Raw genomic sequence first — 24000 nt, forward strand, 5'->3', positions numbered from 1 at the left:
CCTCTATGTGAATAGGTTAGGGGTACATAGCACCCCTCATTGGTCATTTACAAAAAATAAAATAAAATTATAGCAAATGAAAATGTCCCACAGAGTGGATCGATTGTTAAACACATTGTCCAGCGATGACGATCCATCGCCGGTCAAGAATAACACCAAAAAACACAACAACCCATGCATGACGACCACCGGGGAACTTGGCTGATTTCCCTGACCATGTTTGCTCACTGATATCACCTGGGATCCCCCGGTCGGTGGGCCAGAAGTAATTCATTTAGTAATATTATTTCCGGCTCGTCTGCTCATTTAGTTCCCCCATTCAATGAAACTTTGAACGGTGCAAACTCAAAGCCCTAGTGCTGGAGTAATTCATGAGGCTAAAGCACCAGGTCTCTATGTACAGGGCCGGATTTCCCACAAGGCCAACCAAAGCCTGGCCTTGGAGCAGCAGGGAGTGGAGGGGCAGCAGGGGGGTGGAATTATTATCGCCCGATGCCAGGGACATGCAGTTCCGGGCGGGTAGTTGTTTTCTACATTTAGCCCGGCTTTGGGCAAGCAGAGATAAATGTACAGCGGGGAAGCCGCCGCTTGTTTTGTACAAGTGATCCCGGTGATGTTGCCGAGATCACTGGTATGCAGCCTGCTGGTCTGCCATTCTCCATGGTGTGTGGGGTGGGGGGGATATGGCAGGTAGGGGGGTGCATTAAGGAACCTGGCCTTGGGGCAGCAGAGAGTAAATCCGGCCCTGGCTATGTATTATAATGGCGATTTTATCATTGTTCCTTCTCAGGGTAATTGCAGTGTAGAGTGATACATCCATTACATTTCCGATAGGCTATGTTGATCGTCTTTGCGCTGTGTGTTGCAGGAGCCGGTGGCTGGACCCCGATGGAATCTAATGGAAAGCAGTGGCTACAAATTGATCTGGGAGAGAGATCTGATATCACGGGGGCAGCAACACAAGGGAGATATGGAAGCACCGACTGGGTAACGCGGTTCAACGTGATGTTCAGCGACACGGGACGCAACTGGAAACCGTACCATCACGATAACACCATCTGGGTATGCTTTATAGTGATTTTTTTTTTTTTTTTATTCATTGTTTCCAAGTTATGTTAAAAAGCTGAATAAGCAGATGCAATGCATTCATAGGGAGCTCTTATAACTATGAAAGCATTTGTATGTATTTCCTTCCGGTCCTGAGGTCTGTACAGCTCTGGCACATAGCACAGTCTGTCTAGCTGGGGAGAGGACCTGGTATTTCTCTGCTGCAACTCATTAACACTTACAGGTCTTGCCCCTCCCCCAAGCCTGTGGCTGGGCAGTTAAGGGATAGGCAGCAGACTGACTAGCTCATCTCTCTGCTCTTTCCTCCTATAAGCATGTCCCTTTGTACTACATTGCTGTATATTTCACCTTCCCCGTTGACCCGAATGCATTTTGTGAAAACGGCAAAAAAAAAAAAAAATGAAAATAAGACCTAGCACTATTTTTCAAGATTCCTGTAATATAAGACCTACCCCGAAAGTAAGACCTAGTTTGGTGGTAGCATGTGAAGGGGAACTTGAAGAGCAGGAGAGATGGTATCGGCCTGCAGGGACATACTGTATTAAGGGGATGACAGGGGACTCCCTCCAGCCAGTGCAGTGACAGGGAGCACTCCAGTACCATAATTCACCAACTGCTGTCCCCCTGAAGGCACTGCTTAATGTAATGGTACTGTACTGTAATGTGTAGCGGTAAATGGTACCGTACTTTACCGCGCTGTCCACTGTCTGATGTCCCCACTGCTGCACCGCTGGTACCGCTGTCCCTGATGGCAAAGGAAGCCGGCGCTGTAGAAAGCAAGGCTGCGGCGGTGGAGGGAGCAGAGACGCATTAGCCGATACTTCCTCTATAGCGCCAGCTCCTGTCACAGGCGGAGTGATACCAGATGCACTCCGCCTGTGAAAGTGAAAGAAAGGGATCAGCTTTACCGATACTGACCAGTAGGAAAAGAAAGAAAGAGCAACAGTATTATTCTCATTCTTACCATACCAAAAAATAAAAAAATAAGACATCCCCTGAAAATAAGACCTATGGTGTGTTTTTTTGGGGTAAAAAAATATAAGACAGTGTCTTATTTTCGGAGAAACACGGTAGCATGTAAAAAAACTTGTCTCACCACTAAGGTTAAAACAGTGGTTTTAGATACACGTCTTCTGCAGAAAATGTGAAAGCTGCACTGCCGCGCCAAGGCACCTCTTATAGTGAGGTCCTAACTCTAAACTATCAGAGCCTCCATCTTGGAGCACATGGGGCAGAAGATAAAATTGGGTGCAGGTTTGTCCAATATGGAGGCTCTGATAGTTTAGAGTTAGGACCGCACTATAAGAGGTGCCTTGGCGCGGCTGTGCGGCTTTCTGTTTTTAACCTTTGTGTGAGACAAGTTTTTTTACATGCTGGCTTGTGAGTGCGCCAGGAAAACGTTTTGCTGTTGTACGGTATAAAGCCCTTCCATGTGCACCTTGCTGTAAAGCTGGTGACGAATTGATGAGTGCGTTTGTCATCTGTATTGCTTGACTGAGATGTAATATGTCTTTTAGAGCTGGAGATGGCGCTGTAGTGCAATGTTAGTCTCTATATGCAGGCAGGGCCTGATTTACTCTCTCTGCTGCCCCAAGGCCGGGTTCCTCAATACGCCCCCGCTGTATGCAGGCTGCATACAAGTGATCTCGGCGACATCGCCAAGATCACTTGTACAAAACGAGCGGCGGCTTCCCCGCTGTACATTTAGCTCAGGGCTAAATGTAGAAAACAACTACGATCTCTCGATGCCCGGGACATGCAGCTTGGAGCGGTGACTACTTTAAAACACACACAGGGACCATGGGGAACAGACGTAGCCCCCCTCCAGAAGGAAGGACAGTGTCAGCACCAATTCAGAGATGATTGGAGGATCTACAGCCCAGTGATACACAAATAAGATACATTGTTGCTCAGAGGTAAGGGACTTGAATTTATTTGTAAGATTTAACTCCTGAGTTTAGTGTCACTTTAAGTGCAAATTGTGTTTCCTTACTGAAGAAAAGCTACAGCATTCAATACGGTGAAGGTTTAAAGTAAGGCGGGGGAAAATGATAGTGCGTCTTATGGAGCGAATACCGCAGGGTGATGTGTTAGCCGCCGAGGCGGCGGGACCTAACAGCGGTGTCTGGGGGGGTGCGGACCTCACCTGGATGACACCCGCGGGGAGTGTGACACCAGTCCACGGCACTGGTTCAGGCACAGACAGGGCAACCGCGGGGTCCAGATCCTACAGGGCCGGCGTCAGCTGATGTCTCCTCCTCCAGCTGTGTGGGCGGGCAGTGCAGAGCTGTGACTCAGAGAGAGATAATTCTCAGAAGTTTTTTCACGTTGAGCAACAACTTGAATGAACATTGAATATTGAAAGTGATTGTTTTTTTAATGACAGTATTCCTGCTTTGCATAGGTCACTTCAGCATTTGTGATTTAAAACAATTCATCTTCCCACAACATCTAGGGTTTGATCACACCAAATCTAGTGTGTTCCCACAGTGCGATCGCCTGCACCGGAACGCACGGCATTGCGGTACCGGGCGATCACAGTGTGGGTGGGATGGGCCTTTGGGTTTCTATTGAAACGAATGGCACTGCAGCGCACCTCCCGCAGCAGAATTTGTCAGGCCGACACCGAAAATTCCTTTTTTCCACCTTTTAATAATTCTTGTTTTAATAATTGTAGTGTAAGCACATGGCGCTTGAATAGCTCCGGCAAGGGAATGACGGCTGCCAGTGGCAAGATTTACATTGAATGTAAATGTAAATACAGCAGTTAGCGGGCTGATGCAATAGCCAGCCTGCTATTGGCCATTTCAAATTGCAATAGCCAATAGCAGGCTGTCTATTACACCTGCCTACTGCTTGCTTGGCCCTCCTCCCTGAATGGAGGAGAGAGCTAGGAGATCCAACCAACTAATCGATAATGTGAATAGTTGGCCTCTATTATCATTATCGATTAGTCGTTTGCAGCCCTGCTCCTCTGTTCCATCTAGTATGTGGTGCCAAAATAATAGTCAGACGTTCGCGGAGCAAACGGCTCTGCGAACATTTTAAAAAATACACCTCCTAGGTCTGATTTATACACAGTCTACTACTCTACAATTTTCTCTTTAGATCTACATTAAACCAACACAGATTTGAAGGTTACAGTATCCGTAATGGAATAAAGAAATAATTCATGCCGTTTTGCTGAAACTTTCAGGCGCCGGAACATTCTTTATTATAATGACCACTTTAATATATAACGAAACCTTACAAGTCGGTGTTGTGGCCTTTCCCTAAAAGCTGCACTTTTCTCTAACAAGATGGAAACAAACCAAAGGGATTTATTTTCATTTGGCAGAAGTACGTTGGCTGGCAATATTGAACCCAGCGCCGCTTCCAGTGCAGCTTACATGTTAATGGACGTTGAAGGAGTATGATATCAATTATGCAGCATTAAGAGTTTTTTAGGTGCTTTACAGTACAAGGCCTCCCATGATGCAACTCTTAGTTGTAGGGAGAGAGCTTTCGCCTCACACTTAGATGCGTTTAGCCTGAGCCGCACGTACGTTTTATTCTGGTGGCGTGGATGGAAATTTCCTTTCCATTAGCCATTCCGACTTTTGATTTTCGATAAGATGGCTTCATTTGAGGTTTTTTTTTCCTCTTCATAAAGGGAAAGTACGAGTACGGGGGCATTGGTGTAAGGTCCGAACGCAGAGACTACAGTCAGAGTAAATAGTGGGCTTCACTATAGCAGTCGCTCTTCCCTTCAAGCAGGGGCGGGCAACCAGGGCCGGATTTACTCTCTCTGCTGCCCCAAGGACAGGATCCTCAATGCACCCCTCTACCCACCAAAAAGCCTACTCCCCTCCCCCCCATGGAGACCTGCCGGCTGCATACAAAACATGCAGCGGTATCCCCGCAGTACATTTAACTATGCTTGTCCAAAGCAGGGCTAAATGTAGAAAACAACTACCCACGCGACTGCCGGAAATGCATGTCCCGGGCATCGGGAGATAGGAATTCCACACCCCTGCTGCCCCTCTACTCCCTGCTGCCCTGAGGCCGGGCCTTGGTTGGCCTTGTGGGAAATCTGGCCCTGCGGGCAACTCCGAGGTAGGAAATACCTAAACTCTTTAGCTCTAGTGGCAGATGTTGTGTGAAGGGCATTCACTCAGCATATGGCTTGGCAGATGCTTTATAAATCACACCTTAAAGGAGAACTATGAGATGATAGATTTTCACTCACCTCATAGTTCGAGCCGACCTTTGACAATGAGACTGTCACAGGTCGGCTCAGTAGATCGGGAAGTGAGAGAACACATACCGTAGCTCAGTCACTTCTCGATCATCTCCCTGCAGAGAGCAGTGACTGTCACTCACGGCTCCCAGCAGGGATTCCCCCCTCCGCTGACTGGCGGAACAGATGGGGAAGGGGCGGGCACAGCTGGCTCTGCCACTAGATAGGCAGAGCCAGCTGTCAATCACGCAGCTGGGTGGATCTCGACAGCATTGTCGGGATCCGTCCCGGCTGCAGCGGTCTCAGTATAGACTCAGTATAGACTGTAAGCCACGGCTCCCCGCTGGGATTCCCCCCTCCCCTCTCCGATCCTCCAGCGCTGAGTAGAGGAATGAGCGGAGGAGGGGGTGGGTACAGTTGGCTCTGCCTCTAGATAGGTGGAGTCCGCTGTCACTCACGCAGCTGGGTGGATCTCGACAGTATTGTCGGGATCCGTCCCGACTGCGGCACTCTCAGTATATCGCAAGCAATAGCTTGCGATATACTGAGCTTTGGGTCACGGGAGCACGCTAGTATATGTCCTCCCATGGCCCTTAGGAGAACTATGGGGAAAAACACTTACCTCATAGTTCTCCTTTAATGTTTATTTCCAGGAGACACTGTTGATGCCCCATTATTGTAACGTATCCAGTAGTATCTTTTCAGGTCACAAAGTATTTCCACTTCCTTGATTTCATTTTTCTTTTCCTTATTTGTGAACGTTCACTGTATTGGTCAACTGTAAATCAGGAAATTTCAAAGTGTAAAAACTATTTTATGTAAAAAAAAAGATAAATCCCAACAAATACTGTACAAAAAAACTTTTAGACTTCTAAGACGGATAGCAAACTTGTTGCGACATCCGGACTTTGCAGATGTCTGATTTAAGGAAAGTGTTTGCAGAACATATTGGGATGACATCGGCGGCAGACAATCATTTTAACACATTGGAGCGCCGAGTGTTTGCACTTTCCTTCCCCCCCCCCCGTCATCTGCCGGGCGATATCTTTCACAATGAGCAGTCTGATCCAGACATTTCCAGTGCAGATTTCTTCAGTATGGTGTGAAGTTATCCCAGTTCATTTACTGCTCTTTTCTTTAAAAAAAACAATTAATGCAAAAAAAAAAAAAATCTGTTTGACCTAAAATATTGAGTTCAATTCGGCTTTTGTGATGATATGTTAGAAAGTGTGCCAGCAAATGTTTTATGTTCCCGAGCCTGACAATGACATTGGGTTACTATATGAGCTGTGCATTCTGAGGTTACATAGTATTTGAGGTTGAATAAAGACATTAGTCCATCAAGTCCAACCTATTAGGATCTCATTCTAGGAGTACCTGTACCCCTGTATATTACCTGTACCCCTGTATATTACCTGTACCCCTGTATATTACGGTCCCTTAAGAAATCGTCCAAAAGTTTCTTGAACAATTCCACATTATTTGCTGAAATCACTGTCTGTGGCAGTGAGTTCCAGACCCTAACTGATCTTACTGTGAAGAACCCCCTTCGCCCCTTGTGCTGGAATTTTTTTTCCACCAATTTTAGGTGATGGCCTCTAGTTTTTGTAACGGAGTTAATTTTAAACAGTTTATCGCTAATGTTGCTACCACCATTAAACATTTTGTACATGGAAATCATATCCCCCCTTAATCTCCTCACCTCTAATGTGAACATGTTTAAATTTAGTAGCCTCGTCTCGTAGCTCTGGTCCTCCATACCCCTAATTAGTTTGGTTGCCCTTCGCTGGACTTTTTCCAACTCAAGGACATCTTTTCTTAGTACTGGTGACCAGAACTGGACCGCGTACTCCAGATGAGGTCGAACCAATGATCTATAAAGTGGCAAAATTATAGACTTGTCCCTGCAATACATCCCCTTTTTAATACAGGACAAGACCCTGCTAGCTTTGTTTACAGCAGCCTGGCACTGCAAACTACCTTTCAGTTTGTGGTCTACAATGACCCCCAAATCCTTCTCCATTTCTGACTTCCCCAGCGGCATACCCATAATTGTATAACCCATTTGTTTATTTTTAATTCCAAAGTGCATCACTTTGCATTTATCGACATTAAACCTCATCTGCCACATTAATGCCCACTCCCCTATTTTATCCAGGTCCTCCTGTAATGTTATAGTGTCTAAGTCCGTGTCTATTACCCTCCCTATTTTGGTGTCATCCGCAAACACGGAAATATCGCTGTTAACACCCTCCCCGATGTCATTAATAAATAAGTTGAACAATATGGGACCCAGCACAGAACCCTGAGGCACACCGCTCATTACACTAGCCCAGTCTGAAAAGGTGCCATTTACAGATACCCTCTGGACACGTTCCCGTAGCCAGTTCTCTATCCACGTACACACCACCTCATCTATGCCCATAGCCCTAGGTTGCATGATAGTTATCCTTTGCAAGACTATAAGGGCCCATTTCGGGGTGGGCAGCATTAATTGGGTGCCCGGGATACTCAGCTGGTACAGCTGCCCATAGGCATAAAGGTCTATGCGTGTCCCCCCTCCTAGCAGCTCTGTTTACCCTGTTCCTCCTTCCATCAGTAACTTAGCAGCTCTGCTCCTCCTTCTGCTCCCCTCCCACTAGCTCAGCTCTCTCTGCTCCCTATTTTAGCAGAGACTCAGCATCTCAGATCACCCTTCTCCTCCTTCCCAGCAGTGACTTAGCAGCTCAGCTCCTCCTGCTGCCCCTCTCCCAACAGTGACTCAGTAGCTCAGCTCTCCTTGCTTCCTCCCTTAGCAGTGACTCAGCAGCTCAGATCACCCATATCCTCCTTCCCAGCAGTGACTCACCAGCTCAGCTCTCTCTGCTCCCTATTTTAGCAGAGACTCAGCATCTCAGATCACCCTTCTCCTCCTTCCCAGCAGTGACTCACTAGCTCAGCTCTCTCTGCTCCCTCCCTTAGCAGTGACTCAGAAGCACAGATCACCCTTCTCCTGCTTCCCAGCAGTGAATCACTAGCTCAGCTCATCCCTGCTCCCTCTCTTATTTAGCAGTGACTCAGCCGCTCAGATCACTCTTCTCCTCCTTCTTAGCAGTGACTCAGCTCAGAACCCTGTCCCAGCAACTCAGCTTCCCCTGCTCGCCCTTCCAGCAGTGATTTATCTTAGCTCCTCCTGCCTACATTCTCAGAAGCCTTGTAGCCTTTTATTCTCTAATAACAAAGACAGAGCATTGGGAGGGGTCGCATTGTAAGCTGAGCTGCTGAGAGAACACATAGAATGACTTCAATGTTTTACGCTATGAAGTTTTAGGATGAATTGCTCCATGGTGACTGCAGCTACACAAGTCAGTGAGTGTCAGGAAGCAGGGGGTGTTACCTCTACTCGGGGACCACGGGCACGGCGCAGGGCACGGGTTCCCCTTCAGCTCGGTAGAACACCTGGTGCCCAAGGAGTGGGTGCGCATGCTCGAGTCGCGCGGGGTGTGCGCAGGCGCAGTACGCAGGCTGCGCGTGCATGCCCGGGAGCGCGCACATAGCGTTCCTGCGTCATCTAGCTATCAGATGTGAGCCTTCCTGGGGGAGGTTCCCAGTACACACCTTCCATCTTCCTCGCCTGCCATTGGTCCCCGGGGAGGGAGGCCTCCTGGTTGCCTCGGTGACCAGGGGTTGGTCCTATCTCCCCTGGCTATAAAAACCTGGCCTGAGCTCTGGCTTATTGCTGAGTTATTCCACCTTATGGTGAACACCTAGCCTCCCTGCTGATCCTCCTATTGCATGTTGCCCCTTTGTATCCTTCCCGATTGCTGACCTTTGGACTGTCTTCCACCTTAGAACCTTCGCTGCCTGCCTCGACCCGGATTGGACATTGACTACCCCTCTTGGATTATCCCTAAACTTGTACCGCGTTTCTGGACTGTCAGCTGCTTACTGCCAGTGGGTTCCTCATCTCACTACTAGCTCCCTGGGACGTCTGACAGTGAGCGTTTATGTTTAAGCACATTTATGTAAACACTTGAAAACTCATAGCCTGGCCATGGATTCACTTCAAAGCTGAACTCTGGGTTATGCAAATATTGTCTGACTACCAGAGGTATATGATAAGTGTAAATATGTTTGTACTAGGGTTATAGAGCTGGAATAGGCAACCTCTGCACGCCAGCTGTGGTGGAACGACACGTCCCATGAGGCATTGCAATACTTTGACAGCTATAGGCATGATTCTCAGGGGCAGAGTAGGTGTGTGCTAACAATGATGTCATAATATTAAATATTGCCATGGTCATTATTATTGCTACTATAACTCTCAGTTTTGTTCCATCCAAATTTTGGTGTGAGACCCCATGATCTGTAGCTATGCCCCAGCTTGTAAATTTTGTAAGGTTGTGCTTACAAAAAATGGGCCTTCGCCCTCCTTGATGGCAGCACTATTGTGCTTTTTCATTTGCTGCATCCTACCCCAGTTAACACAACGAGCTGCTACATTTAGCATGTTGAGTCTCTCCACGCGTTCAGCATATTGCGAGTCTTCAAACAGCAGAGGCATCAAAGATCTGCAGAACCGTCAGGGAACTTCCTCTGCAGGTTTGCACCATACTACCAGCTGTCAGCAGATCCACAACACCAATTAAACACACAATTTCCAAAACTTGGCATCTCCACCGCAAATAAACTATTTCTAAATAGATTGAAGAGAGGGTACTTATTATGCTGGAATGTGGTTGAGTCTCCAGCTTTCCTCCAAACAAACGCATCATTAATTTGCTCTCAGCAAACAGTTTGTGAAATTTAGCCAAGTTAGTTGACAAAGATAAACAATATGTAGGCGGCCAAATGTAGCGTGACTTCCCACGACTGTATTCAACAACATAGAAATGTCCCATTTCTCAATGCCTAAAGGACAACTTCTGATACTTCTGTTTTGGCTGGTCAGCAAATCACCTGCTGGCTTTCATTTCTCTGCTGAAAATCCCCTTCAGTTACTGAAAATGTTAGTTATACAATATAAGGAATTCATATTATTATTATTATTAGACAAGCTTTATATAGCACCAACAGTTTGCGCAGCGCTTTACAATATAAGGAAGACATTACAATCACAATAAGGAACAATGAACAAGGAGCTTCATAAGGAGATAACAAAACCATTGTCCCTCATTTTTAAGGAATCGGTAATGGCTGGTAGAGTGCCAAGCGACTGGCGAAGGGCAAATGTGGTACCTATATTCAAAAAAGGGTCAAAATGCCAACTAGGGAACTATAGACCGGTTAGTCTGACATGCATAGTATGTAAACTGTTAGAGGGAATTATTAAGGACTACTTAGTGGAATATGTCCGGTATCAGGGCATAATAACTGATAACCAGCATGGATTTAGGAAGGATCGTTCCTGTCAGACCAACCTGCTGACCTTTTACGAAGAGGTAAGTAGAGATCTGGATGGAGGGAGGCCGGTGGATGTGGTTTATCTGGACTTTTCCAAAGCATTCAATACGGTGCCACATAAACGCTTGTTATACAAGCTAAGGGCTATGGGCATAGATGAATTAGTGTGTACGTGGATAGAAAACTGGCTACAAGAACGTGCACAAAGAGTATCAGTAAATGGCACCTTTTCAGACTAGGTTGAGGTCATGAGTGGCGTGCCCCAGGGTTCTGTGCTGGGTCCCATTCATTGTTAAGAACCAGGAGGAGAATGCCTGTGAAAACTGCAATGGAAGCACAAAAGCGCAATGACCATACAATTGCATTGTTGTAGAGACTGCCCGTCTCTATATCAGAAACCAAGAAAGGACTTATTTGTGGATCCTGGGGGTAAGACGAGGAGTGGCCCTAGTGGAGGATCACAATGGCATGTGCGGTCCTCCTCACTGTGGATGTGTGGGGTACGGAGTGACCAACAGATGCGGGTATAGCAGGGGCGGAAAAAACCAAGGCGGGAGAGGATCTGTGATCCTAGCTAAGGATGGGCTGCATGTTCGAGTAGCGTGGCTGCGATCAAAACGATCGTGGCAGGGAGTCAGTGCGGTGCTGAAAGGACTGCCGTCACTCGTGCGGACCAAGCGGCTCTGGGTGGCAGAAAGGTTGCTTGGTGCTGTAGAATGAAGTCAGAGGGCCGTGTGTCTAGTAGGAGTGGGTGGCATCCGAACCGCGTGACAGCGGTATTGGAGGCAGTGCTGTCCGGGCAGGTGGCGGCCAGAAGGAATGATATGATAGTTGAAGGTTTGGGGAAACAAGGGAGCAACGCATTTCGAGGAAGTCCTCTTTCTCAAGCTCGGCAAAAAAGCATGTTGCTTCGGCGGGAGATCTGCCGGGTTTAAAACTGACAGGTAGCGGAGTTAAAACAGGATCCACAAGTAAGTCCTTTCTTGGTTTCTGATATAGAGACAGGCAGTCTCTACAACAATGTCATTGTATGGTCATTGTGCTCTTGTGCTTCCATTGTATTAGAATCACAATGCAATTCAAGACAAGATGGTAAGGAGGGCCCTGCCCCTGAGGGCTTACAATCTAGAAGGGAGGGGCAAGTGATACATGAGGAGGTAGCTGTGTGCGGATGAATTATTTGAGAATCTGGTTTTGCATTGTTCAAGAAGCTTAACATAACTTTCAACAGTCTTGGAGATTAGGGATAAGAGGGGTGATTCCGGCAAACTTGATTTTGTTCAAAAAGGCCGCTTTATTTGTCCTGCAGCAAAAATTACTTTAAAAAAAGTTCCACTTTAAAACTAGGAGCAGAGCTGATGATCTTCAATGGCTTTGTTGTGATAAAAGACATGAACTGACATTTGTGCATGATCGCATGGTATTTGTTCATCAACAAAGCTATGTGATCACTATGTCCTCGCTTAACCTGCCGATCATCATTGACTTTGGTGATACACAACAACCTTATGATCTCCATTTAAGGCACTTTTCAGCCTTAAAACCCAACTCGGGAAAAGGATTTATTAGGAATGCACCGATACAGATATTAGTACTCCTCAAATGTTCCGATACCTTCCCCGATACCGGAACTTTTGGTCAGATGGAGATTTCAATTGACCGACAGTGTCACCACGGAACATGGAGCCCCTGCCCCTATACTATGGAAATGAGGAGCAGTGGAGGTTTCCTAAGGTCACAACACTGCTCCCTCCTTAAATACAGAGCACTGAGCGAGTGTAGTCACCCTAGGACAGGAGGTATGCAGGATCTACAGTTGAAAATCAGTAACTAAAGCTGAAAAAGTACTGGTGAAACCAAACATATCCCTGATTTTGCTTCCAGGGGTACCTAACAGCAAATAATGCCCAATCTGAACCAATGCCCCCTTCCCTTCTATGCACAAAGCGAGTTATTTTGGGTCTAACAGTTTGCTTGTCACTCCAGGAGTCGGCGCACAGGCTTCTGAGCGTTTTCCATCTGACCTTTCACAGATTGAGGCCATCAATGGGGATTTCAGATCTAAATGATTCTCAGGGAGTAGGATTCTGCTGCCAATATCAGTCAATCAACATGGCATCATGAAACCAACAGTGTAGTTTTTTTTTTTTATTGGGTAAATGATGTAGATACATACCAAAATAATGACATAGTTGTATTCCCCTTTCTTTCATTGCTCTAACTTTTCATACGAAGTGTGTGTGCATCAGTCCAGTTCTAAAGTTGCTCTTGAGATTCCTTGTCTCTAAACTAGGAATCATAGCAAAGATACATGTTTACGTTCTTCACCTTTTGACTCGGCATCGAGCTATTGAACTCTAATAATGTGGAGGAAAGTGGTAAGTGGAAACAATGGATTTTTCCTCTCTGAATTATCCTCTCAGCACTTTTATAGGCCACAGGGACGCACAGGAATACAGGGGAAATAATTGGACTGCAGCAAGGAGGCCCATGTCTGCAAATCTGACTCCTAGTGCTCTGAACTAATACAAAGTCTTGCTGCTTCTGCTTCTACCAGGGAAGATGCATTGCTCAATATACTGTATAGAGAAGAAGTTAATAAAAGAAAAAAAGAAACCCATTTCCATTCATTAATTCTCATTAATTGGATGCAGAAACATATTTCTTGCTGGCGTTGTAAAAGTAGAGCAAAGAAATTGGAACACTTCACCAAAGCAACAGGCCAGGCTTCATCTTTCAAAAGCAACAACTCCACTTTGCAATTGTAATTAATCAGATATACAATGCAGAGGACTCCAGAACTTTTTACTAAGTCAGTGAAGGTCACAGAGGCCTTCAGGGATTCTTAGTAATCAAGTGAAGATTAATGAGGTCCTCAAACCTTCTCAGAAAAGCAATAGAACTTCCAGAGACCCTCAGAACTTCTTGGTAATTCAGATGGGATTACAGTGGCCTCCTAGATGTCTCTGAAAAGCAGGTGAAGGTGAAGAGGTCTCCTGAGATCTTCTGATATAATTAAAAAAAAAAAGTCACAGAAGCCTTTGCGACTTGGTAGTGGGGGTCGCAAAGACCTCCAAGACTTATTGGTAATCCAGCGGAGGTCACAGAGAACCCCAGAACTTCGTAGAAAAGCAATAAAGGTAACACAGACTCCCCCCCCAGGTTTCTTAATAATGTGATGGAGGTCATATATGTCCTCAGGACATTTCAGAGAATCAGGAGAGGTCATAGACACCCATAAGAACTTTGTGGTAATGCAGTGGAAGTCACAGATTCCCCCAGATGCTGAGAAGCCTGCTGGACTTCTCAGTAATGCAGTGTATGGACAAGTCAAGGCCAAAATTGTCCTTTGTCTGCGTTTCCTGCATCTGTATTATTTACCACAGTGCTATACTCTGCCATCTTTGGATGGCACAGATTTAGACTTCTTAAAGGACATCTAAACCCCAAAATATAAAATGAAAGCTTACCAGTTCTTAGATGTAATGTCTTTATCAGCTTCCTTTTATAAGGCTAACTGTTCCCATATGGTTGTCTGTATGATTTAGCATTAATAGAACCCTTTACTAGAAAAACCCGGACTCGAGATTTTAGGCATCATAAAGCTGAGTTCTTTCCTTGAAACCTAATGTACTCAGGAAGAGGAACAGCTGCCCTTGTTGCGCATTGTTATGAAGCATGAACAGATAGTAAACATTTTGGACCTGTCTTCAATATCTCAGCAATTTAATATGGATCTTGTTGTATGGTCATAATGAAATGTGCTTTTTTCCTGGGGCTGTTCTGTAAGTCATTTTTTGCTGGTCCATACTATTTTTAGAGGAGTTTCCTTGTGTTTTGTGCTGTTTTAAAGCCATTCTTATCCAAGCAAGTCGAGGTTGAAATTTTCACCTAACGAAGAAAACAGCAAATTCAGTTCTGCCCTTATCGGTGGTTTTTGTAAATGAGAACCATATATCTTAGTTTCAGGTTGTAGAGGCGAGGGAGAAGGATAGTAATAATCTTCAGATCTCCAGAGAGACAGTACTGATTGTTATGGTATAAAGGTAAATGGGGCATTGGGGGATTCAGAAGGTTGCTATTTATAGAACAATACATTTAGCTCCTGTAATAAAACCAGCTTACCTGAGATCTCATACTATACCCAGGGATAATGTGGCTGACTGGGGGGTTTGGGTTTGTAATTTGAAAATTGTTCAGTGCCGGGGTTCATTTGGTAAGGGCTATTAAAGATGAGTCCTTCAGAAAAGAGAATTCTCACAAGTAGTGTTGAGATTTTAATTTGGGTCAAACTTCATTTCAGGTTGTAGAGATGAACTTGTCGCACTCCTTCCTGGAAATCCCAATGATAGGGATGGGCGCTGAAATGACTGCGGATGGCGCCTTAGTCATTTTATCGATGTTGAGCCTGATGAAGGGACCCCGCGAGATCCGAAAGCGCTTGCTTTTCTATTGACAAACTGTTCAATACAATGAAGAATTCGTGTTCCCAAAAGGATTTTCGGTGTGCTGGTGACATTCTTCTCAACCAAACTTAAATTCAACCCACATTTTCAAATGTGATATACACTCACTGGCCACTGTATTAGGTACCCCTAATGGCTGTAAACATTCCTTATAGAGTTTGGTCCATATTGATGTGGTAGCATCCTCTGTTCCACCACATCCCAGAGGTGCTGTATTGGTTTGAGATCTGGTCATTGTGGAGGCCATTTGACTAAAGTGAACCCACTATCATGTTCATGAAACCAGTTTGAGATGATTGTAGCTTTATGACATGACACGTTATCCTGCTGGAAGTACCCATCAGAAGATGAGTACACTGTAGACATAAAGGGATGGACATGGTCAGCAACAATACTCAGGTGAGCTGTGGCATTTCATCAATGGTCAAATGGTACTAATGGGGTTCAAAGTGTGCCAAGACATTCCCCTGTACTATTACGCCACCAACACCAACATGAACCATTGATATGAGGCAAGATGGATCCATGCTTTAATGTTGTTTATGCCATATCCTGACCCAACCACCCGAATGTCGCATCGGAAATCGAGACTCAGCAGACCATGCAACGTTTTCCCAATCTTCTATTGTCCAATTTTGGTGAGCACTTGCAAATTGTAGCCTCAGTTTCCTGTTCTCAGCTGACAGAACTGGCACACGGTGTGGTCTTCTGCTGCTGTAGACCATCTGCTTCAAGGTATGACATGTGCATTCAGAGATTCTTTTTTGCATACCTCTGTTTTAACGAGTGGTTATTTGAGTTACTGTTGCCTTTCTATCAGCTTGAACCAGTCTGCCCATTTCCCTCTGGCATTAACAAGGCAGAGAACTGCAGGTCACTGGATAGTTTCTCGTTTCTAGACCATTCTCTGTTAACCCGAGAGATGGTTGTGCATGGAAATCCCAGTAGATCAGCAGTTTCTGAAATACTCAGACCAGCCCATTTGGCACCATGCCACTTTCAAAGTCACTTAAATCTTCTTTCTTTCCCACTCTGGTGCTCGGTGTAAGCCTGAATAGGACATGTTGGAAGCTGCTAAACAAACTATAGTCAAAAAAAATCCACCTTAATACAAGTGGCATAGCTGAATATGTCAATACAAGAGGGTGACTGGTTATGTTGTAACTTATTTTTTAGGTTTGGGTAGAGCGGGGAGGAGTCAGATCACCTGCCAAGTTTTTATCGGTGTCTGAGTCCCGGTTAGGGGGATTCACCATCTCATCTCTATTTGTCCTGGTGAATGTTATCACTGAAAGTTAAAGAAAATCGAAAATTTTGTTATTAGAACAGGAATAGATGGGAAATCTTCCAATGGGGGCACTAGTTCTGGTGTTCCTGCTAACCACCAGGGATTTCTCTCTCTTCAAAGTGATTTACTCTCACTTCCTATTGTGGCAATTGGACAGAAAGTGATGGTAACTCTCTACAGTGGAACACAGGTGGCAAAAACACCTGATAAGGGTTATAAAGCTCCCCTGTGCTAGTCCTTTCTTGCCATGGGCACTCCATGTGATCATACACAGGAGACCATTAAAACCAGCCACCTAGGTGCTGTTATGTGAGGAACATAACCTTGCTGTGTGTGTTGCAAATCCACTTGAAAGTTATTTAGCATTCAATTTATTTTTCACTGCTGCAGCCATTCTGCAGTAAAGCAACACCTACTACCACCCATCATACTGTGTCCATATGTGGTCCTGGATCCTATGAAAAAGTTCTGTGATTGTTTCTTACCAGCTGGCAAGGTTGTAGTTTGGATCTGACTGCCAGTGTGAACCTTCATTACTACCTCCCTTACATATATTTACAATCATATTTCATTTTAGTGCTGATTAATGGTGCAATCAAGGGAAGGAACATTACCGGAATAAATATAGAAACATCTAAACTGAAACTAGTCTGAACTTGTCGAAAAAGCAGACGGTGAACACAGAATCCCACAGCAATGGATTATTTGTGAAAGTTTTCAATGGTTGTTTGTCACATTTACCTGGAATTGTTTGGTAACGTTGAAGATGTTTTGCAACTCATCCAAATGGCTTCTTGAGTAGACGGATTGGAAGTCACTCAGGTGAGCAGTGAAATCTATGAACCTTGTACCGTATACATGAGGAAGCGCTAGACATTTTTGGTGGTGAGTAGGTCTGTGATGGCTTGACTTGTGGAGGGTCTTCGGAGTGTGTAAGGCCATAGCCGGGAGTTTGCACGCTAATGCGCATGTGCGGAATCCAGTCTTCCATGTTGCCAGACAACGGAACTTGGCGCACAGGAAGTAGCACGCTGCTCTCTGATGGATGCTCCTATTTAAACTAGCTGACCCAATGGGTCAGTGTTGAACAGTCTTTCAGCTTGTGTTCCTGTGGTCCTGCTAGTCTGATTGCCTGTTGCCTTGACCCGTATTGCCTTTGACTTCGACTAATTGCTGCCTGCCCCTGACCTTTGCTTGTTCTCTGGATTCTGCCTCTGCCTGCCCCTTTTGTACCGTGCTGACCGTGTGGCTTTGACCCCTGGCTTGTTTGAATTCGCTGCAGTTTCAGCTGCAACCACGCTGACTTCTGTACACCAGCCTTGCTCTTCCTTCCATTGACTCAGCTGCCGGACTTCTACTAGGCACCTTATCTGAACACTTTGGCACCCGTGCTTCTCTCTGTCTACTCGCTCCCTGTTCCCACATCCAGGGGTGTGAGACAAGAGACGCACGTGAGGTCTCCTCAGCTAATCGGTCCTCCACCAGCTATGTGATAGAGTCGGTCCATTCAATGTTTATCTGAACATTGTGGAGCTAGGTGAAGAGTGCCATGAGTGAACAGAAAGTCTTGGAAACTGCAGCCGGTTAGAGGGCAATGATCGTTTAACTGGTGTATGACAATAAACATATCCAACACGTCTCAGGGAATTGGGGCTCCTCCTTCTTTAGAGGGGTGTTAGATCTGTTGGTTGTGGAGACCCCAGTCTGTTTCCAACTATCAAATCAGTTTTCTGGTGTGTCTGTTGCCCCAGCAGTGGCACAGAAATGTCTGAAAAGCAATGAAATGGGAAAGCAATGATCATTTTACTGGTAGATGACAATAAACATATCCAACGTGTCAGAGGGGATTGGGGCTTCTCCTTCTTTAGAGCTTTGGTGGTGTTAGATCTGTTGGTCGTAGAGACTGCAGTCTGTGTCCAACCATGATTTTGGTGTTCCGGTGTGTCTGTTGCCCCTGCAGTAGCATAGAAATGTCTGAAAAGCAATGAAATGGTAAAAGAATGACAACAATCTGAAAACAATATTGTATGAAAGAATAAAAAGAAATAGTTTAGATCTGTTAGGACTCCATTGAACCTCAAGATTTTAGACTTTTAGATTCCAGTTCAAAGGAGTCCCTGTCTGTTCAGTTATCTGTGTTGTCTGTAAGCTATAGATTCTATGAAGTGTAAAACCCATGATGACAGTGTTTTGTATTTGTTACATAAGATTCCGTCTTATACTTGTTTTGTTCCTTTTGGGAGAAGCTTTTTTTATTTTATTTTTCTTCCTGAATTCATATTAGAAAGAATCACGTCTAGCAAAGTGACTCGGACACATAAAAATGAATCATGACGCGACCTGCGATGCATTAAAAGTTCATTTTCCGTACTGTGCTTGTCACAAGATTACCCATCATGTGTCCTAGCCAGCGTCTCTGCATATTCGTCTCCTTATCCGCTCTCCTCTGTATAATGGGTTCCCCATAATTCTTATCTGGATGGCAGAATGTAATGCTTTTCATGTCACTCATCAGCTAATGTTACCAAACAAAATGCTTAACATTTGTTGAGTTCCAGAAGGCGGGGAAGAAAGAGAGTGGAAAGTAGGCACAATGGTAGAGGTAGGGGGTGCTGCAAATTTAGGTTTCCAATTAAGGCCCTTGAGAAAGTGAAGGGTGGGGCAACATATTTACTTTTTTATCTTTACTGAGAACTCCAAGAAAAAGAAATATTAATAAAGCTGAATTCCTGCCAGGTTACCAAAAATTTTATCTTTGTGCAACCCATCCCCTCCCATATATTGCCAATCTAATTCTCGTTTAGTCTAGATGGATATAAAACAGATTCCAACTTACATTATCCTTTCATCTCATGCTCTCTCAGCTTTTGCTGCCACCCTGGAATGTGGATGGATACTCAGCCTCAACACTTATAATACAGGACCAGCGGTGGCCACTGGTCCTACATTGTAAGTGATGACTAGGGATGGGCTTGATGTTCGAGTTTGGCGAACACACAAACTATCAGAGCCGTTGGCAGGCTATTATGTTTATATTTTGCCGGTATCTGTCAGAATGCCATTATGAGGCTGGAGTTCGTCGCAAGCCGACAGGTCTGGTTGCCCCTTTATTAAAGGGGTACACTGATGTGAGTAAGCCCCCTGCACGCACCCCTACAACCAACACCCCAGGGCTTGTGTGGAAGAGGCCCTTGTCCCCATCGGCACAGGGGCAAGGTGCTTTTCCAGGGGCGACTCTGGAAAAGCACCCTCCCAGTGCTGAGCGCATGTGGCCTGGTATCGCTCACTCATCCCCCCCTTCCTGCCCTGCCAGGCCTGTGCCTCGGATCAAGAGTCTGGTATGGAATTTTAGGGGGGATCCCACGTTTTCTTTCCCCATGGGGTTCCTCATTAAAATCCATACCAGACCTTAAGGTCTGACTTTTAGAGGGTACCCCACACACTCTTTTTTAATTTTATTGTTTTTTTTTAAAATGCGGTCCCTCCTAACATTACTACCACACCTAAAGGGTCTGGTATTGTTTGGGAGGGGGACCACACACTTTTAAAAATTGTTTTTCTTTATAAAGGTCATTTTTTTTCTTTACAAATTCTTTACAAACTTCATTTTTGCTGCAGCAGGTTCTATACATCGTACAGATCCGCCACTTCACAGGCAGGTTAAGGGAACCCACCAGGCACGATATTTAAACGCATTTTTCATGTTTATTGTTTAACTTTAAGCAATGTTAAAATCACTGCTCCTTTAGAAACAGTATTTTTTCAAAGTGTTTTTTTTGCATGGTTTCCTGTCCCTCAGGGCAGTACCCGAATCCCCATACCCTTTTTATGGCCAATAAATTGCACATAAGCCTTCAAAAAGGGGACAATTGATTTTTCAAGTTTGGGTTCCATAGACTTGCATAGAGTTTGAGTTCGAATTCAAACTTTTTCCATGTTCCAAAGTTTGAATTTTAACCAAACACGGCGGTGTTCGGCTCATCACTAGTCAAGGGCAGAATATTTTCGACCTTTTGGAGAGTCATGTTGGAGAGAGTCATATGCCAGAGGTGAATGCAATGGTAAAGGTAGATGGAAGTCCAGTAGTACAGTAATTTCCACCTTATGAAGTGTCATGTTGGAGGGTTTCATATCTTTATGGTGAGTGCAAAAGGAGAGATAGTGAAGGTCAGGAGCAGAGTATTTTCCACCTCACCGAGGGTCATGTTGGAGGTGTGATTTCCCACTGGTAAGTGCATTCAGTGGGTCATATTGTAGAGTATCATTGCCCTATTCTTTCATATTTAGAATAGAAGAGTAGAGGGTATTGTGTACCTTATGAGATGGGTTCTTATTATCGGATTTGCAGTTATAAGATTGCAACAAACTGTTTTTGGTTATTGCATGTTGCATTATTGCTCTTCCTGTATTGGTTAAAAATATATGTAAATATATTTTTGTTATTGAACCCACACAAAATGTTGCAAATCCTGCAACGCCGCTGAAAAGAACTTCCTCCAATCATGGGAAGCAAATGGGGGAAAATATAGGATTCACTGTTGGATGATCTATATTGTATGCTAGGTCTACATGGCATCCAAAGATGCGGGAAGGAATTTCCTATCATAGGTGCAAAATTTAATAGGCTGGAATATTATTCGGCCTTCTGAACGATTCATTAAAAAGTAAAAGGAAGACAAAGGTAAATAGCTATTTTTGGTCGTTATTACTTTTGTATTCATTGCCCGGAGCTGTTTCTTTTTATCCGCACCCCGTGGTCTCACTTCATAGTCCAAATATATTTCTTCCAGCAGCGTTTTTGTAGAAACGGGCGAGAGGAAAAAAAAGAAACCCTTCCGCTAGGAATTCTATTTCTCATTCTTTGAAAAGTGCCAGTTTAGATATTCTGCCTGGCAGGGACTTTTATGATGCTGAGTATATAGCGGCTATAAACCCCCTGATACTCCTGTTCAAAGGATACAATTAAGCCTGGCCTTGAGCAAGTGTTAATTTTCACGCATTAACCTCCAGCGCTGATGGATCTGCTGTGGACACATTATGGGCACGGGACAATGGAATGGTGTTTGTCTAGATCGGCAGTGTAGAGGACGGGGATGTGTGCAGATGGCCCGGCTGGGGTAATTGCATCATTACAGCTATTAATAAGGCTGAGTTTGTGATGTTGTGCTATAAAAGGCAAATGGAATACAATGTTTGCAATCATAGATAAACAGAGCTCATAGTGGGCGAGGATTGTGCATTGCATGCTATCATGTGCGTCCGAAGCCGACTTTTTTTTCTGCAAAAATAAACCGCGAGGCCCAGTTCATGAGGGCGATCCATGTGGCCTTGTGTACGATCGCCGTGTGATCCCGGAATCTTGCACAAAAGCTAACCGCGCTTGCGGTGCCATTCATTTTTAATGGCACCCCAATCGCGGATAGCAATCCGTGCCACGGTTGCAGGAAAACCTGGGTGCATGAGCCTTTTTTTCCAGAAGTTGCCGTGCGTATATGTCCCCATTGAAATCAGCGGGGCCACGGGGCAACCACGGGACGCAACCCACGCGCGATCCCGGGCCGTTCAAATGTGAACCAGGCCTGAACGCTTTTGTCTTCTGCAGTATAAAAAAGTCAGTTGGATCGGTTATACGGATCAAAATATTCCCAAATCATCCTTTAGTAATCTCTATTGTATTTCAATTAAGTGTATCTGAAACCAGAACCTGTTGCCTCAGGCGACATCTCTCAGGGTCACATTGGGGGTGGCAGAAGGCAGAGCGGTATGGGCGTTCTTCTGCACAATGTTTGCAGCGTGCCTGCCACTCCCTTTCTGGCCAGAGTGCCCCAGGTTGCTAAGAGCTGAGTGGGGAGATGTGCATGGCCCTTACACATCTCCATGTCCTGCTCTTAGCAACCTGGGTTGCTGTGTCCGGCATACTGCCCAGCTCCTGGCAACCAGTGACGTCACTGGTTGCTAGGAGCTGGGCAGGACGCCGGACACAGTGACCCAGGTTGCTAAGAGTGGGACATGGAGATGCGGAGCCTGCAGAGGCCAGTGTCACTCTCGTGTCTGTTGGTGCTGTCTTCTCTACCCACCTCCTGCTGCTCTGATTTCATGCTCTTCCCCCCGGTGGCAAAAAGCCTCGAGACACCACTGGGTTCACATACACTTTAACTTCCTGTAATCCCAGAAGAACTCAGACTGGTAGAGGGAGGAGTAGCACTATGAGTCAGTCAGATGACTGGTCCTGTCTCCGCCCCCTCGTGTAATAAAGACCGGTCACTGCTGCTCTCTCCAGGGCAGCCATACAGCACGCTGGGGGCTCGAAGGTGAGAGGACAACGGATGCTCCCCGGTTCACCAAGGGGGAATCATCAGGCAAGGATCCTTATTTATCCAATGATCTATTCTGACAAAATATACCCCTCACCTTGTGCTGCCTAAAGTGGGACCCATGGTCTCAGCCTCTCTTCCCCTGGTCTGCTCTGGAGTGCATGGTTCAGGTGCTGCGCCTGGACGGGGCCATAGGGAAGCACACACATCGATTTTTATCGATAACTTCCTCCTCTTGAAAAAGCGCCGTCAAGCGCGAAACGTCGAGACAAATTGTGCTCCTCCACTGTCAGCCACCCTTAATGTAAAATCTTTGATCATGTGTTCGAATTCAATCAATTAATTCTCCAATCATGTTTTTCACGCATAAGGGACAGCACAGTAATGGAGTGAGCTTCTAGGGAGTTATCACATTAGGTTGGTTTTATATAATTACCCCGTTTTTAACAATTATATACCAATAAAAACATATATTTTTATAACCCACCGCTTTGGAAGTTGTCAATTGATGCCTAAAAAACCCTCAGCTTTTTTTTGACTCCTGTAATAAATAATAAAGACTGGTCACTGCTGCTCTTTCTTCTTGTGCAGGGTGACTGGTCTTGTCTACGCCCCCTCCTGTAATAAAGACCTATCATTGCTGATCCTTCCTTGTGCAGGGTGACTGGTCTTGTCTCCGCCCCCTCCTGTCATAAAGACCGGTCACTGCTGCTCTTTCTTCTTGTGCAGGGTGACTGGTCTTGTCTACGCCCCCTCCTGTAATAAAGACCTATCACTGCTGATCCTTCCTTGTGCAGGGTGACTGGTCTTGTCTCCGCCCCCCTCCTGTAGTTTTCTACAGGGGGCCTTTTGTGGGTGGAGCGCGTTGTGCCCCTCCTACAGCTCTGCTCTGTGCACAGGATATGCACAGCACAATGATGATGTCACTATTACAAGGTTTGCAAAGGCACACAAAGTGGATTTATATCCTTTGCAGCTATTGATGAATAGATGTAAATAAATATATTTGTGCCCAGAGTTCAGTTTTAAGTTTTCTCAGTGTTGGAATATTTTTTTTTTTTTTTTAAAGGCAGATCAAATATGATAAATTAACTCTGTGTGTCCTTTATTGATCAGCATGGGCTTTCAACTCCATTGGAAGTATTGCCCTCACTTCCTGTGTTGGTGACAACGTCAAACCATTTTCTGACAGTGGTCACCAGGACTCCAAAGTGGCTGAGTCTTCCCCACAGACAAAGATATAAACCTGCCAGAGGTTCTAAG

The 24000-nt window shown here is 45.3% G+C and overlaps 1 protein-coding gene across 1 annotated transcript in view; it reads left to right on the forward strand.

Annotated features, from left to right (window-relative positions):
- Positions 1-24000, forward strand: part of LOC108796998 (contactin-associated protein-like 5) — a 283699-nt gene that overhangs the window by 54929 nt on the left and 204770 nt on the right. The window contains exon 4 of the mRNA XM_018568564.1: positions 869-1062. Within this exon, the coding sequence (XP_018424066.1) occupies positions 869-1062 (194 nt within the window). The remainder of the gene's footprint in view (positions 1-868; positions 1063-24000) is intronic.

Source organism: Nanorana parkeri, unplaced genomic scaffold (genome assembly GCF_000935625.1).
Source record: "Nanorana parkeri isolate BGI_ZX_2015 unplaced genomic scaffold, ASM93562v1 scaffold1209, whole genome shotgun sequence".
Taxonomy (NCBI): Eukaryota; Metazoa; Chordata; class Amphibia; order Anura; family Dicroglossidae; genus Nanorana; species Nanorana parkeri.